The sequence below is a fragment of the Podarcis bocagei genome (genome assembly GCF_964188305.1).
Source record: "Podarcis bocagei genome assembly, chromosome: 3".
NCBI lineage: Eukaryota > Metazoa > Chordata > Lepidosauria > Squamata > Lacertidae > Podarcis > Podarcis bocagei.
In genome coordinates this window covers 111487631-111502906 of record NC_138127.1, presented here as the reverse complement: position 1 = coordinate 111502906, position 15276 = coordinate 111487631, and the positions used below count along the sequence as shown (strand labels likewise).

The following is a 15276-nucleotide window of genomic DNA, read 5'->3' as shown; positions in this document are numbered from 1 at the left end:
CCAGGGAATCCCCCTTACCCGCCCGCCTCCTGTCCCCCCAAAACAGTACTTATGTCTTGTCAGGATTCAATCTCAATCTGTTTGCTGCCATCCATCCTCCAACCGCCTCCAGGCACTCACACAGGACCTTCAGCGCCTTCGCTGGTTCTGATTTGAAAGAGAGGTAGAGCTGGGTGTCATCCCCTGATGATCTCTCCCAGCGGCTTCATATAGATGTTGAAAAGCATGGGGGAGAGGACGGAACCCTAACTATGTGCTGTGTGAATAAGGACTTTCTTTTATCCATTCCAAAAGTGCTAACATGTGTGATTCTGCCCACAATGCGCAGGGGGAAATTCAGGGCAGCTGCCCACCCCCAACACCTTGACACTCTGCATAGAAGTTCTCCTACAAGAGTGTGGCTCGGTTCATGCTAGGGGACGCCCGCTGGATTAGGCCCCATGGGAGGGCCGGATCCTGCTGGGCTCTCTTCCGCTGCTCCACTTGCTGGAGAAAGAGCCTGTTCACCCTCTTTGTGGCTCATTAAAATTTGGGTTTTATGATATCTACGTGTCTTATCTGTTGTGCAACACACCCCAAACACAGACTATTCCTTTCCCCCTTTTGGGTCCCTCCAAAGATCTGGGAAATGTTGGCGTTTTGCTGCCCCGTGAACAGCCCCCTCCTCCTCAATGGGGACGCACAGCCTTTCGGAAGCAGCCTCCCTGGCCCCAGCCAGTATCTTCTGGACCTGGGATGCCCAGGCCGGACGCTCTGGGGTCCCAAAGTCTGGAGGTTGGGGAGGGGGCAAAAGCCTCTCTGCTCCTGCCCTCCCCAAATAAATCCCTGGCCAGCTCAGCAACAACTCCGGGGCTGCTGGCGGCCGCCTCCTTCCTCCGAGGGTCCCCGGCTTCCAGAATTTCCATCTGGCCAAGCCTTGGCCAGGAGGCGGCCCCCTCCCAAGGAACAATCCTGGCACAGCGGCAGAGGAAGACCCCTCCCCTCGCAGGCTCCCCGCCAGCAGGAAACCTAAGCTCCCTGGGAACGTGGAACGAGGACTCTGCAATTCTCCTCCGCCGCCCTGGAAAAAGTGCCCCCACCCCGGATTTCTGGGGCAGGAGGAATTCCTCAGGCAGGAGCCACCGGGGCTGGGGGGGGGGCAGGCAGGAGGGGGCGTAGACCCTCCTGGGAAGGATCCTGCTGCCTCCTGCCCAAAAGGGTTCACGTCACTGTTCTGCTGCCCCCTCCTCAGGACACAACTTTGGGCACTCTGAAAGGCTGCCAGGCGGGGGAGATGGGCAGATTTCACCCATAGGGCACAAACCCCACACTAAGGGGGGGGGCAGGGGGCTCCCATGTATTTCACGGACTTTCCTGGGAGGGAGGGAGCAGGTGGGAGATTTATTATTATTATTATTATTATTATTATTATTATTATTATTATTATTATTATTATTTATATGCCACCCATCTGGCAGGTTGCCCCAGCCACTCTGGGCCGCTTCCAACAAATTATAAAACCACAGTAAAACATTGCACATGGAAAACGTCCCCACGCTCCAGCCTTTGCTTGCGCAAGAGAGCACCCCGCTGAGTTGCGCCAATGTGTACAGGGGCACCAAGTAGGGTGGGGCCAGGGAGCTGGGGCCCCCAGAAAATTATCAGTGAAGAGGCTGGGCCCCTCAAAGTTCCATGGCAGCCGTGGGGTGGGCTCGCATCATGCATGCAAGCTGCAAGTGACGCCAGCATGCCATGGGGCATGGGCGCATGGCACGAGCCCATAGCAGAGTGTGCCAACACTGTGCAGCCCTGGGCCTCCTCAATGTGGAGGGCAGAGCGGTGCGCATGGACGCATGGAAACATCAGAAGAGACTGGCTCCTGGGTCAGGCCAATGGGCCCCCTTGTCCGGCCTTCCATGGGAAACCTGCAACCAGGATCCGACCACAAGAGCATCACTCCTGGCTCCTGTGGTTTCCAGCAAATGGGATTCAGAATCATGGCCGCCTCGGACTGTGGAGCCAGAACAATAGCTCATCTTGGCCAGTAGCCTCCATGGCCGTCTTGTTTCTTTCCCTCTCTCATTTTACTCCCTCCAACACCTCTGCCTCCTTTGTGCGCTCTCTCTCTCTCTCTCTCTCTCTCTCTCTCTCACACACACACACACACACACACAGTCAACACCTCTGAAGGCAGCTCTTCTGGCCGGCAACCCAAACCTCAGCCCCACTTGGCCGCCTACTTTGTGGGCTTCTGAGCCAGTTGCTGCCCTGGCAGCTGCTCTCTCTCGCCCAAGCCAACGGGCAGAGCCACCCAGCAGCCAGGCTGGCCCTGGCACCTGCAGGCCGGATCCTGGAGCCACCTATGGACGTGGGCAGCCTAGTGGACTGCACAGAGAGCTTTTTTGGAAGACGGTAGAGAGACTTCCTTTTAATGAGGGTGAAAGAGGAGAGCGCAAAATATGGTCTGAGGCTCAACATCAAAAAAACGAAGATAATGACCACTGGTCCCATCACCTCCTGGAAAATAGAAGGGGAAGAAGTGGAGGCAGTGAGAGATTTTACTTTCTTGGGCTCCATGATCACTGCAGTCACGAAATTAAAAGACGCCTGCTTCTTGGGAGAAAAGCAATGACAAACCTAGACAGCATCTTAAAAAGCAGAGACATCACCTTACCAACAAAGGTCCGTATAGTTAAAGCTATAGTTTTCCTAGTAGTGATGTATGGAAGTGAGAGCTGGACCATAAAGAAGGCTGATCGCCGAAGAATGGATGCTTTTGAATTCTGGTGCTGGAGGAGACTCTTGAGAGTCCCATGGACTGCAAGAAGATCCGACCTCTCCATTCTTAGGGAAATCAGCCCTGAGCGCTCACTGGAAGGACAGATCGTGAAGCTGAGGCTCCAAGACTTTGGCCACCTCATGAGAAGAGAAGACTCCCTGGAAAAAACCCTGATGTTGGGAAAGATGGAGGGCACAAGGAGAAGGGGACAACAGAGGACGAGATGGTGGGACAGTGTTCTCGAAGAGACCAGCATGAGTTTGACCAAGCTGCGGGAGGCAGTGGAAGACAGGAGTGCCTGCCGTGCTCTGGTCCAGGGGGGTCACAAAGAGGCGGACACGACTAAACAACAGAGAGACTTCCTGACTCAAGAGCTTAGGAACTGTGTGTTACGGGAGTCCATTCTCTTGATTTATCGCCACGCAGGTCCCCCCTTTTTCTCCAGAGAGCTCAAGATCCTTGGTTCTTTCTCTTCTCACCGAATCCTCCCTCACTGTGAGAGGCAGGGACTGGTCCCAGGCCACACCCAGTGAGCTTCATGAGGGCCGAGTGGCAACTTGAACCCAGGTGTCTCCCAGGTCCTACGCTAACCACTACACCACACTGTCTCTGCACAACAGCCCTTCCCATTGCGGGAATCCAGAAGGAAGAGCATCATCTCACCAGCCTCCCGAGGGACCCTTTGTCCACCACCCACATAGCTGGCATGACCAGGCACACATGGTACAATCACAGAACGGCAGAGTTGGAAGGGACCCTGAAGGACATCTAGTCCAGCCCCCTGCAAGGCAGGAATAAAGGAGGCGGAGTGAGGCAGGCACTTGGTTTCCCCTCAAACACCTCCCACGCCTGTTGTGCAGGCAGAAACCCAACTGGGGCACATCAAAGTGTGCCCACTGCAATGGAGGCAAACCAAGCTGGCCAGAACTGTAAGGCCCCACAGAGACTGCAGCTGCGATCTCCAAAATAACCTTTGCCAACCTTGTGCCCTCCAGATCTTTCGGTCTGTAGCTTTCGCTACATGGCCAGGCTGGCAGCGCCCAACAGGGCACCAGGTTGGTGAAGGCAGAGCTACATGAACTCCCAAGTCAGAATTCCTGCATTGCAGGGGGTTGGGCTGGATGACCTTTGGGGTCCCCTTCCAATGCTATGATTCTCGGCCACCCTCCTTGGTCTGAGCAGCTGAGAAGGAAATAGGGCACAGCCTTCAAGGGACTCCCAAAGGGGCAGCAGAGCAAACCCAGCTTCCGCGAACGAGAAACAGATGCACACTCCAGTGAATCGAATGCCATCTGCAGCATCAGGCCTGCCCCTCTTGGCTGCCACACCACTATAAAGTGATTTCTTAAAGCACATGCATGTTTATTCTGCACCTTACAGTAAAGGATACTGGGGAAGGTGGGGTTATAATTGCAAAAGGGATATTGGGGATGTCACCGGCGCTAGCCAATCAGCCCTGCCCACGGACGGAATTCGTTTGCAAGGTTGCAGCACTGTTTCCTTCGAGAAGAAAGGTTATGTTTGGACTGAATGTGGAAAGGGGGCAACTGTGAGGTTCCTTAAAGGTAAGTGACCCCTTGGCTGAGCCTCATTTCCACCCCCCAGAGTCTGACCTCCCCCCTACACTGACTAGTCACCCCCTGCCCCTCGCTTGCAGTGCGGCAAGTGCCCCAACCAAAGACCCTTCCCACGTCCCCATCTCACCTTCGCTGGCAGGGGGGTCGGGGCTGTCCTTAGGGGTGCAGCGGCCGTTCTCCAAGGCCCGCCCCCCCACCTCGCCCTCCGGGAGGCTGCTGGCCTCGTCCTCGCTGGGCTGCCGGCCCTTCAGGTCGGTGGTGGTGCTGCCGCTGTTCTCGGGGCTGCCCGTCCCCACGTCTCCATTGGGCACTTGCTCCACGGGGCTGGTGTTGTGGGCAGGCGGGGGGCACTTGGGAGCTGAGGCTGTGTCTTTGGGGGCTTCTGCGCTCTCCACCTGGAAGGGAAAAGGGCAAGACAAAAGCGGGGAGAGGGCGTGAGACGCTTCTTCTTCGCACCCTCCGGGTCGAGGGAGGGGTCTTGGGCAGGGAGGGACATCTCCAAGACCCTCTGAAGGAATGACCCTTGACTGACAGCCTGGGAGGGAGGGAAGGGGGGGGGGCAACTTCAGGCAAACAGGGACCAGAAAAGTAGCAAGTCGCTGTAGGTGAGAATTCGCAAAATTAACATTTCCTTTTTTTGAAAAATGCACTTCAGGTGTATGGTGTTTTCATACACACACACACACACACAAATTTTGTTAACTTTTCCGTTTTACAATTTAAATATACTCATTTAAACATTCTTAAAATATGACTTCCCTTCTTCTCTTTCCATGGTTCATTTTGCATATCACAAATCCCCGCATATTCTACAAAAACTAAACCATTCAGTATTCCATTATTGCATCCGTCAAAACTTATTTGCTCTGTTGAATTTATCTGAATGCTGCCAACGTTTTCAGGTGGGCACAATTCCCCCCCCCCATATATTCAATAAACGTTTTCCAATCTTCTCTAAACGTTTATGACGTTTTCTGCCTAACCCTAAAACAAATGCAGCCAAGAGATTTTGGAGAGAGACAACGACTTTTCGGCAGAGCCATCATTGCACATGGGGAAATAGGGGCATTTATAGAATCAGAGTATTATAGGGTAGACCCCCAGGGTCATCGAGTCCAACCCCCTGCAAGGCAGGAATTGCAACTGAAGAATCCCCAACAGGTTAAAAAATTCAAATAAAGGTGAGTCCAGCACCTTCTGAGGTGGCTGAGGCCGCTGGTCAAAGATGTTTGGGGAGCTTTTCTACACACAGGCAGAAAACCACCTGCAAAACTCGTTTCCCACAAGCACCTGCCAGGAAGAGGATGCTCGACGAGATGTCCTTAACCCCCCCACCCCCCCCAAGTGTGGTGTGACCATCAGAGGGTGGGCCGGGGCCTGGGAGAGCAGGGTTCAAATCCCGCCTCCGCCAGGAAGCTCACTGGACGATCTGGGGCCAGTCCTCATTTCTCATCCGCCGAACTACCTCACTGGGCTGTTGTGAGAATAGAAGGGAGAGGGAGAGGGGAGCTCTGTGGTTCGGGACAGAAGCCCACAGCCAGCAACTCTCGAGGAGTCCTCTCCGCCGTGATGTTGTTACGAAGAGCGCACTTGCCTTGCGCAAAGAAGTTACGCCGCTTGTCCTGAACCGACTTCTTTAAATCAGGTTTTTGGCTGAAGCAGAGATCAGGGGAGAAGAATCTCCCGCCTCCTCTTTGCTGCCCGTTTGTCTCTGAAACTCTTTCCTGCCCCCCTTTTTGCCCTCTCCCCACAAGCTGCTGGACAGCCCCCAGTTGGCACCCCCTTGAAGAAACTGGTGGGGATTTGCAGGCCTTGACTCACCGGCGGAGGAAGAAATAAATCTGGTTCCATTGCAAGAGATGCTGACGGGGGGCAGAGAAACAGACAGGGCACCCCTTCGGCTGGCACACAGCGCCCCCCCCCCCAGGACTAGCACCCAAGTGAGACAGGAAAGGAACATGTTAACAGGCAATGTTCTTGGGGGGGCCCTTTGACACCTCTTTTCACACACAGCCATATGCCTCCTGCTCTTAAATTCACTTCCCTTTGATTCCAGGCGCGTTGACCTTACGAGGCAATAAGCCATTTGGTGCAGCCAAAGTCTCTCCCCCCCCCCACCGGCGCCAATTGGGCTTCTGCGGGGGGCGGGGGGGGCGAAGGATGCTTCAAATGGCCTTTCCAGGAGGGACCCAAAGACTGGCAAGGCTGCCACCACTCAAGAGGCCTGGTCTGAGCGGCGTAGCCAGACATCCGAAGCCTCTTTAAGAACATAAGGGGGGGTTGCTGGATCAGACCCACCGAGTCCATCATCCTGTTCTCACAGGTGCCCATTTGGGGATACCCGCAATCAGGATTCGCGCACAAGAGCAAAACTCTGCTCTCCTGTGGCTTCCAGAAACTGGGATTTTGGTCACGCATGCAGTGCATCACCATTTTGGCTTTTTGGGAAGGACTGCAGCTGTCCTGTGCTCCTCAGGCAGACACACAACTCGGTACCAGTTTTTTTTATTCTGGGTACCAGTTTTTCCTCTCTCTCCCCCCCCCCCGTGATTTTAGCCAATCAGGGGCCACACCACGAAGGCAACCCCTCCACGGAGTCAGGTAGCCAATCTGAGTGGGCCACAAGGCAACATCCCTGCGGGCAAACAAAAGGGGGAGAAGAAGGGATGCCTGTTGCCAAGGCAACAAGGTTGGCAGCTCCCAGCATCCTGTTGCTGCACTGGAGGCTCCACTGGCCACCAGGAAGGGGAGGCAAGAACCAGGAGCATCACCCCCCCCATCCTCATCAGCCTGGTTGCCTTGGCAACAGAGGGAGGCATTCCCTCCTCTCTCCTGTGAGCATCCTGCCTCCCCTTCCTTCCCAGCCAAAAGACAGCTTTCCAGGGCAAAAAGCAAGGTGGGGGGGATCCTGCCCTCTGCATTCGGCGGAAAGTGGTTGTTTGAGGGAGCAGGGCACCCCAAAAAGTGGGGTTGCCTGCCAACAGCAACTCAAGATTGTCATTGCATACACAGAGTATTAAAAACATACAAAAACACACGATTCTCCCACAAGTGAGGTCAAGTTAATTTGAGGTACAAAACAGCAGAATCTCTCTCTTCCCACTCTCCTAGGGCGACACGAGGCAAGAAGTAGGTGAGTATCACAGCAGACTTTTTTTATTTTGGGGGGGGGAGCCTCAACAGCGGCGCCACCTCAGGGCCTTGTCCTCGGTCTTGCTCACTGGACGAGCACCCCATCTAAGACGCAGCCAGACCCAAACACGACAGAACGGGCTTCCCGGCTGAATGGGGGGGGCACGGACAGTTGCTACAGCAACGGACCCAGTTACTAGTCCTCCCAATGGGAACTTTGCCACCTCTGTCAGGCACCTGCCAACCATCTACTATTGAGGGTGGCAGACTTTCCAACAGTGGAAATTTTTTAGCACGGTCATCTGTCAGGGATGCTTCACTAGAGATTCCTGCAACGGGGGGGGGGGGTTGGACTAGATGACCCTCGGGGTCCCTTTCAATTCTAGGAGCAGCCCATCTTATGACCCAGCAAACCGAAAGCTGGCTTTCAATGAGCTGCCTGTCGCAACCATCCAAGGGCCAGGTCACACCCTTCAAATGCCAACCGCAGAATCAACGGGGCACATGCAGCCCAGCGGTTAAAGGACCCCAAAGCCCACAATCAGCCGTGAACCTGACTGCACAACACAGACTGGCCTACCTTGCAAAGTTGTCGTAAGGAGCAGAGAGAGAGCCATTCAGAAATGGCAGGTTTTCAAAAGGGCAGCTCTCCAAATCCTACCGCCAGGAATAACGCAGTGAAGAAGAATCTGGTTGGAGCAGACGGGCCTCTGGGCTGACCCAGCCCCACGGAAGCCGTCGCCCTGCCCCACGGAGCCACCCACGTGGCGCAGGGGGAGGGACTTGGCTGGGGGGGGCAGCGACACGAGGCAGCCGGGAACAAGGGCTTCCTCCTGCTTCCTGGAGGCCCATGTCCTCGCGAGGACGGGCTGTCCCAAAATAGCACCCTCGACCCACCCACACAGAGCGGCATGCAAAGTGGGGCCGGCCCCACTCTCTTCCGCAAGGGACACCTGGGGAGGGGCAGAGCAGGGAGGAATCCAAGCTGACACAAGGGACCCACAATGGGCAAGTTCACAGCTCTCCCATATTGTGATGGTGAATAGTCATCCCCCTCCGCGGCTGTAAATCACGCACTTGTGGCCCCACAACTCTCCCTTCCTTCCTTCCCCTTTCCGCTCTGCCCAGGAACTGACCTCCTTGCCTTGCGCAGGCTGAGCACCAGGAGGGATGTGACCCATGCGCAGGGCTCCTGCAAATTCAGCATGTGCAACGCAGAGCAGGCTGCAGCGGCTGCGCAACTGCGCATCTGTGGCAAGGAAGCACAGAGGCGCCATTTCAGAAAGTGCTCTCTGCATGGGGAAGCAACAGGGGTTTCCCCCTCCTCTCACCAGAAGCAGAAATTGAGGGGAGACCCACATCTGGGCGGGGGGGGGGGTTTCAAGGTCGCTAGATCCCCCCCCCACAACAGCCCAATCTAAGGGGCAGTTTAGCACACAACACACCCTCCTTATTCTTTGCCAGTCACTCACTAGCTGAGTAAGATGGTCTTCCATAAACATGGTTTTAACAATGAGTGACTGTGGAGGCCAATTCTGGACCCACGTCCTTCCACAGTGGGGACATTGGTTTCTGGGCAGGAGTTGATCATGGTGAGGGTTTGCCCAACGTGCCTTCCTCTTGGCACGTTTCTCCCTTGCGTCCTGAGTTCGAGTGTCTTCAAAGCCCACAACACCTGGAGCGCTTGCAGGCCAGTGTTTCCCAGTTGTCGGTGTTCATACTACATTTTTAAAGATTTGCCTTGAGAGAGTCTTTGAACCCCTTTTGCTGACCACCAGCATTACGCTTTCCATTTTTAAGGTCGGAATAGAGTAGTTGCTTTGGAAGACGATCATCAGGCATCCGCACAACATGACCAGTCCAGCGAAGTTGATGTTGAAGAATCATCGCTTCAGCACTGGAGATCTTTGCTTCTTCCAGGACACTGGCATTAGTTTGCCTGTCTTCCCAGGTGATGTGTAAACTTTTTTGGAGACCACCCACCCACCTGCCCCCTGGTACGCATATAAGAGTATGCTAAGCCTTCCATTTCTCTTACGCCAGCAGATGTGGCTCCCCCCGCCCCAGAGCTTTGGGTCCAACCCCAGACAATCTGCTAATAATTTCAAGAAGCAAGCTGAGCCCCAGGCAGCCTCCCCCCCGCCCCCCCTGCTCCTGCAGCTGAAACAGGTGTCCTTCATCTCTCCAGCGACCTTGAAAAATCCACAGCACCAGCGCTGTCCCTGGACCCCTTGAATCCTCATCCCTTGAGGAGAGCCGGCTGGATCCGACCAGTGACCCCTCTAGTCCAGCATCCTGTTCTCGCAGTGGCTGAACAACTGAAGCCCACAAGCAGGAGCACAAGATCTTCTTCCGTGAACTGGTCCTCTTTTCAAGCCATCCAGCTTAGTGGCTATCCCTGCCTCCTGTGGGAGGGAGTTCCACAGGTGCTGCACGAGGAAGCAGGTGATACCAACCAAGAGGCGAGAGCAATATTCATCCCCAGCCTTCTATAGGAGCTCCAAGGTGCTAGCAGTTTGCGGGGGGTTGCGAAGGGAGAGGAGAATTCATACCCCCTTGCAGCCCGCTTGGTTACTATGCTGGAGGGGACACAGGAGAAATTGAGTGCTCCACCTAACCTTGCCAGTCAAGTCGCTCACCTGCCTACGTGGTGTTCCGTGTGGTCGCCTGCCTGCCACTTCTGCTCGCCTCTGGCGACCAGGCGAGTGCTTAAATGCAAGGCTGCATTAATCCCTTCCATGTGATTGTCACCCAGCCTCTAACCATGAGAGTTAAGCTACTGGCTATCATGGTGAATGGCTACTACTCAAGTATCCATCTCTTCCTTTCTAAGTGGCTGCTGAAAGTTCCACAGGACCTCCTTTGGCTGAAATGATTCCAGCTGCCTGATAATTCAAAGCGGGTTTCTGGGGTCTTGCAGGGGCTTAGTCCCTGGGAGAGTTGTTTAGTCGTGTCCGCCTCTTCGTGACCCCCTGGACCAGAGCACGCCAGGCCCTCCTGTCTTCCGCTGCCTCCCGCAGTTTGGTCAAACTCATGCTGGTAGCTTCGAGAACACTGTCCCACCATCTCGTCCTCTGTCGTCCCCTTCTCCTTGTGCCCTCCATCTTTCCCAACATCAGGGTCTTTTCCAGGGAGTCTTCTCTTCTTATGAGGTGGCCAAAGTCTTGGAGCCTCAGCTTCAGGATCTGTCCTTCCAGTGAGCACTCAGGGTTGATTTCCTTCAGAATGGAGAGGTTGGATCTTCTTGCAGTCCATGGGACTCTCAAGAGTCTCCTCCAGCACCAGAATTCAAAAGCATCCATTCTTCAGCGATCAGCCTTCTTTCTGGTCCAGCTCTCACTTCCATACATCACTACTGGGAAAACCAGAGCTTGAACTATGCGGACCTTTGTTGGCAAGGTGATGACTCTGCTTGAGACCAGGGTCCAAATGCAGTCTGTGAAGCTCACGGTCTGTGACGTTGGGCCAGCCGCTGCTTCCAGGCCTACCTGACAGGCAGGTTGTTGCACAGAGAGAAAACGAGGAAGGGGGCTCCCTGGCATTTATAAAGGCTGTAAAATAAAATTCCACACACATGCACAAAGCCACAAGCACACGCCCCAACCTCGGGCTGCGTCTGGCTGCTTTATACAAGAATGTGGGGCAGGGCAGGCCAGCTCCACAGAGAGGGCTGAGCGTGCACACCCCACTCTTGGCCTCCCTCCCTCCCCCCGCATCATCCGCAGCAGAGAGCGCTGGCCCTTTAACTCCACGAGGATTTTGGGGACTCAGCCAAGCAGCTGCAACCATTCTGTTGCTGGGCCCCTGCTTTGGCGGCAGCGAGACAGCAGACTGGCCGCCATCCAGCAGCCCTCCAAGCAACCTGGCCTGCCTGCCTGCCTGCCTGCCTGCCCCGGGCAGACCCCTCGCCCTGCCGGGCCCGATCCAATTTCAGGAAGCAGGCAGCAGCGCTGGGGGAACAGCCCTTCCCAGGCGTGTGGCCGGGGGCCAACTCTGCTCCTCGCTTGCCCTGGCAGCAGACGCAGCCAAGAATCAGGTTGCAGCTCCACAAGGCAAGGGGGCAGAGCTGAAGGGGGGGGCAAGGAAGGCGTTCCCATGCACCCCCCAACAGTGCTCAGCTGGATCAGGGGCTCCCAGAACCAGGAGACCCCGCCCCGTGGAGATCACGACGAGGGGCAGGACAATTTTAATAAAAAAAACTAGAGGCATTTTTGTTAAGGCTAATCGGAGAGGAAATTCAGAGATGTAAATTTGTTTATGCACACCACAACGGCTGCAAGAATACTCCTGGCCCAGAAATGGAGGCAGCAGGAACTTCCTACATTGGAAGACTGGCAAGTAACGATGGTCAAATACGTAGAGATGGCAAAGCTGACGGGGAAGATCCAGAATCGGTGAGACAATCTGTTTCAAAAAGACTGGAGCATATTTATATTTTATATGAAAGAAAATTGTAAACACTCGAAAACGTTTGTAGGCTTAAATTGAAATGTTTTGTAATGTGAAAATAAGGATCCGATTTACATATAAAGAGGCAATTGTCATAAAAAAGAAGCAGCTCTAAGGTAAAAAAGTGGTTATAGAAATGCGAGAATTTAGTAAAAAATGTTTGGAAGTCAGAAAGGGAGGGGGAAAGGAAGTCGATGCTCTGTCTGAGCAATGCTTTATGTTATAGATTTGTGTAATGAGGTGTAATTAAATATGAAAACTCAATAAAAATTATATGGAAAAAAGAGGGGCAGGACGAGGGGCTGGGCACCCCACCTGTTGTGGGGTGCTTAACCAGGACCTAGGCCTCCCCCACCCCCAATAAATGTCTGGGGTGTTTGGCAGGACCCAAAGCAGAGACCCCACAAGGGAGAAACAGCGGAAGATCTCCCATAGGCAGCGCAAGAGAAAGAGAACCAGAGAACTGCAAAGCTGGAAGGGATCCCCCAAGGTCATCCAGTCCAACCCCCTGAGATGCAGGAATCTCAGCTGGAACCCCCAGGACAGAGGGACACCCAACCTCTGCTAAAAACCTCCAGGGAAGGAGAGTTCCCCATCTCCCGAGGGAGACCGTTCCGCTGTCCAAAGGCTCATCACGTCTTAACTGCTATAACAAGGGTGTCTCTGGACCTTAAATGGAGGCTCATAATATTTAGAATATACTGGACTCCATTACGTTTGTTTTTAAAAAGGGCTCCCTCAGGTATCTAACTGTTGGAGATGCAACAGGGATAATGCTTCTCTAAAACACATGTCTTTTTCATTGTCCTATATTGAAAGGTTTTTGGCAGAAGGTAACTCAAACTCTCAACAGAACTGTACGGAACAACCTTACATTGACAGAGCAAAACATCCTCTTGAATTATACAGCCAGCACATGGTACCCTGCAAAAGGACAATGCGAGTGGATTCTCTGTGCCTTTACCATGGCAATAAGACGGATACGGATGAACTGGAAAAATTAAAATGCGGCTCCCTTCTACGACTGGGTTGAAGACGTATACAACCTCACAACATATGAACAGCTTGCAAATCAACGCAGGTTTGCCATGGACAAATTCAATGCTATTTGGAATCCATTCTTACAAATTCTGTAATAGGTTAAGATCTGGTGAAGTACAATAACAACTCTGTAAATTACACAGTTTTGAGTTTTTCTCCCTCCCCACTTTATTTTCCCTTCTGCTTCTCTTTTTCTCTCTCTCTTTTATTTATTCTCTCCATGTTCAGTGCGCGTATAGTTATGTACTTCTTGAATTTTCAATAAAGATGTTAAAAAATAAAAATAAAACAAAATGTTTGTTTAAACAGGGGGGGGGGGAATCCATCCTTAGCACACCCATCCTTTCCCCATTTAGCCAGGTACATTTTTTAAAAACCAGTTCACACGTTTCCAAAGCAGTTCCAGCAAGCGAGCAAAAGCAATTGCAACTGACCCCTCAGGCTTCTCCCCCCAAGTCAGCCAGCTCATTGCAATTTGGAAAGCAACGTACAGAGATTAAAACACAGACGTGGTTTCAAATACACACACACACACACACAAAATCAATACGAGAAATCCAACAACGAACAGCAGGCGACAACACAAGCTATCAAGAACCGCAATGAAACCGAGAAGGAGCAGCCAGCGTCAAACACATTTCAGTTAAAAGCGCATGCAAAACAAACACTGATTTAATATAGGATGTAAAGCTGGATAGATTTGGCCCCTGGGAGACTGATGAAACACCAAGAAGCACAGCGTTCGAAGGGGCCCCCACGAGTCGCCTAGTGTCCAGCCCTCTGCAAGGCAGGGACCGCGACTGAAGAATCCCTGTCCCATCTGGCAAAAGAAATTCCCGCACAGAAGAAATCTCCAGGGCCATTTCCACAGCCAGGGGGGCCAGCACTGAGAAGGCTCCGTCCTCGGGAGACGCCAGCCTAACTTCCGAAAGAGATCTCAGCACTTGGACTTCTTCGGGGGGGGGGGGAGAAAGAAGGGGGTCTTCCAGCCGTTCCTCTTACAAAGGGAATCCCCCTAGGGAGATTGTGTGGATCAAAAGGGGCGCTTCTAACCTTGCCCAGAGAGGAAACCATCGGGCAAGAGCGGAATCCCGTGCGCCTGGTGGTGTCTACGGGAAAGCGTCTCGCAGACGGTGCCTCTCCTGAACTCCCGTTTACGAGGCCAAGAACGTGAAGCACCTTCACTCAAAGCAGCCGAGGCGTCCAAAACCGCTCCTTCCACATCCCCTGGAGGAGCGGATTCACTGGAGCATTTGTGCGCTGTGCCAGAGGTGACGGGCATGTCTGCGCATGCCCACGCTTCCAGAGAGGGATGTCGCCGGGAGCCGTATTCTTTGCAGCAGGAGAGGGCAGGGCAGGAGACGGTGCGCTTTGCGGGCGCACACGTGGATCTGCGGCTCTTGGAGACGCCCAAGAATGAGGGACTTTCTCTTCCTTCCTTCCGTGGCCTGGTTCCCGCACCAGCTGAAACCACGGGTCTACTCTGAGGAGCCCTGATCCCCCGCTGCTCTCAGAACCGGGAGATGAAGTGCCGAGCGCTCAGCTCCCCTGCTGTGTAACTCAGCCAGCGCCACCTCCTGGATCCGTCCTCAAGAGGAGGCACACAAAACCTCCTCCACAGAGGCTTCTGCCAGCCCTGGCCACCGTGCCCGGGCCAGCATTTATGGGAACGCGCAAGAGGTCCATCTGTGCCGGGTCACCCTCCCCCCCCAACGGCTCCTGGGCCCCCCACTCACCACGGGCTGCCTGCGCTTCCTTCCGGGACGGCCGGCTTTCCTGGCGGGGATCCCTGCGTCTGGCCTCTCCGCCTTGCTGCGGTTCTCATCAGGGTCCTCTTCACCCTGCTGGAGAGAGGGAGGGAGGAAGAGAGAGAGAGGTCACCACAGGTAGGAGCGGAGATTCCAAAAGACCAGAAGAAATTGTTCATGCCCAGATACTCTCAGCCCACAGATGCAAAGAAGAAGCCGTCCCGACCAGAGAGAAGTGGCAAACCAAGTTAATGGACTCTGCTGAAATGGCGAAACTACAGTGGACGCACGGGTTGCGAACGTGATCTGTGCAGGATGCACGTTCGCAACCTGCAGCGTTCGCAACCCGCAGCGGCGTGTCTGCGCACGTGCGGGTTGCGATTCAGCGCTTCTGCGCAAAGCACGATTTAGCGCTTCTGCGCATGCGCGACCCCCGAAACCTGGAAGTAACCCATTCCGGTACTTGCAGGTTTTGGCAGGTCCGCAACCTGAAAAAACGCAACCTGAAGCGTCTGTACCCCGAGGTATGACTGTAACTGGAAATCTCAGAAATCAAGAAGACAAGAAATTT

The 15276-nt window shown here is 54.0% G+C and overlaps 1 protein-coding gene across 4 annotated transcripts in view; it reads right to left on the bottom strand.

Moving 5' to 3' along the window:
* DNMT3A (DNA methyltransferase 3 alpha) overlaps positions 1 to 15276 on the bottom strand; it is a 72518-nt gene that overhangs the window by 50741 nt on the left and 6501 nt on the right. For 3 of the 4 annotated variants that reach the window (XM_081188475.1, XM_081188476.1, XM_081188478.1), the window contains exons 2-3: positions 14694 to 14801; positions 4463 to 4730 (exon numbers count right to left, since the gene is read on the bottom strand). In XM_081188475.1, coding sequence (XP_081044601.1) covers positions 4463 to 4730; positions 14694 to 14801 — 376 coding nt within the window. The remainder of the gene's footprint in view (positions 1 to 4462; positions 4731 to 14693; positions 14802 to 15276) is intronic. The other variant, XM_081188477.1, reaches the window with a different exon arrangement.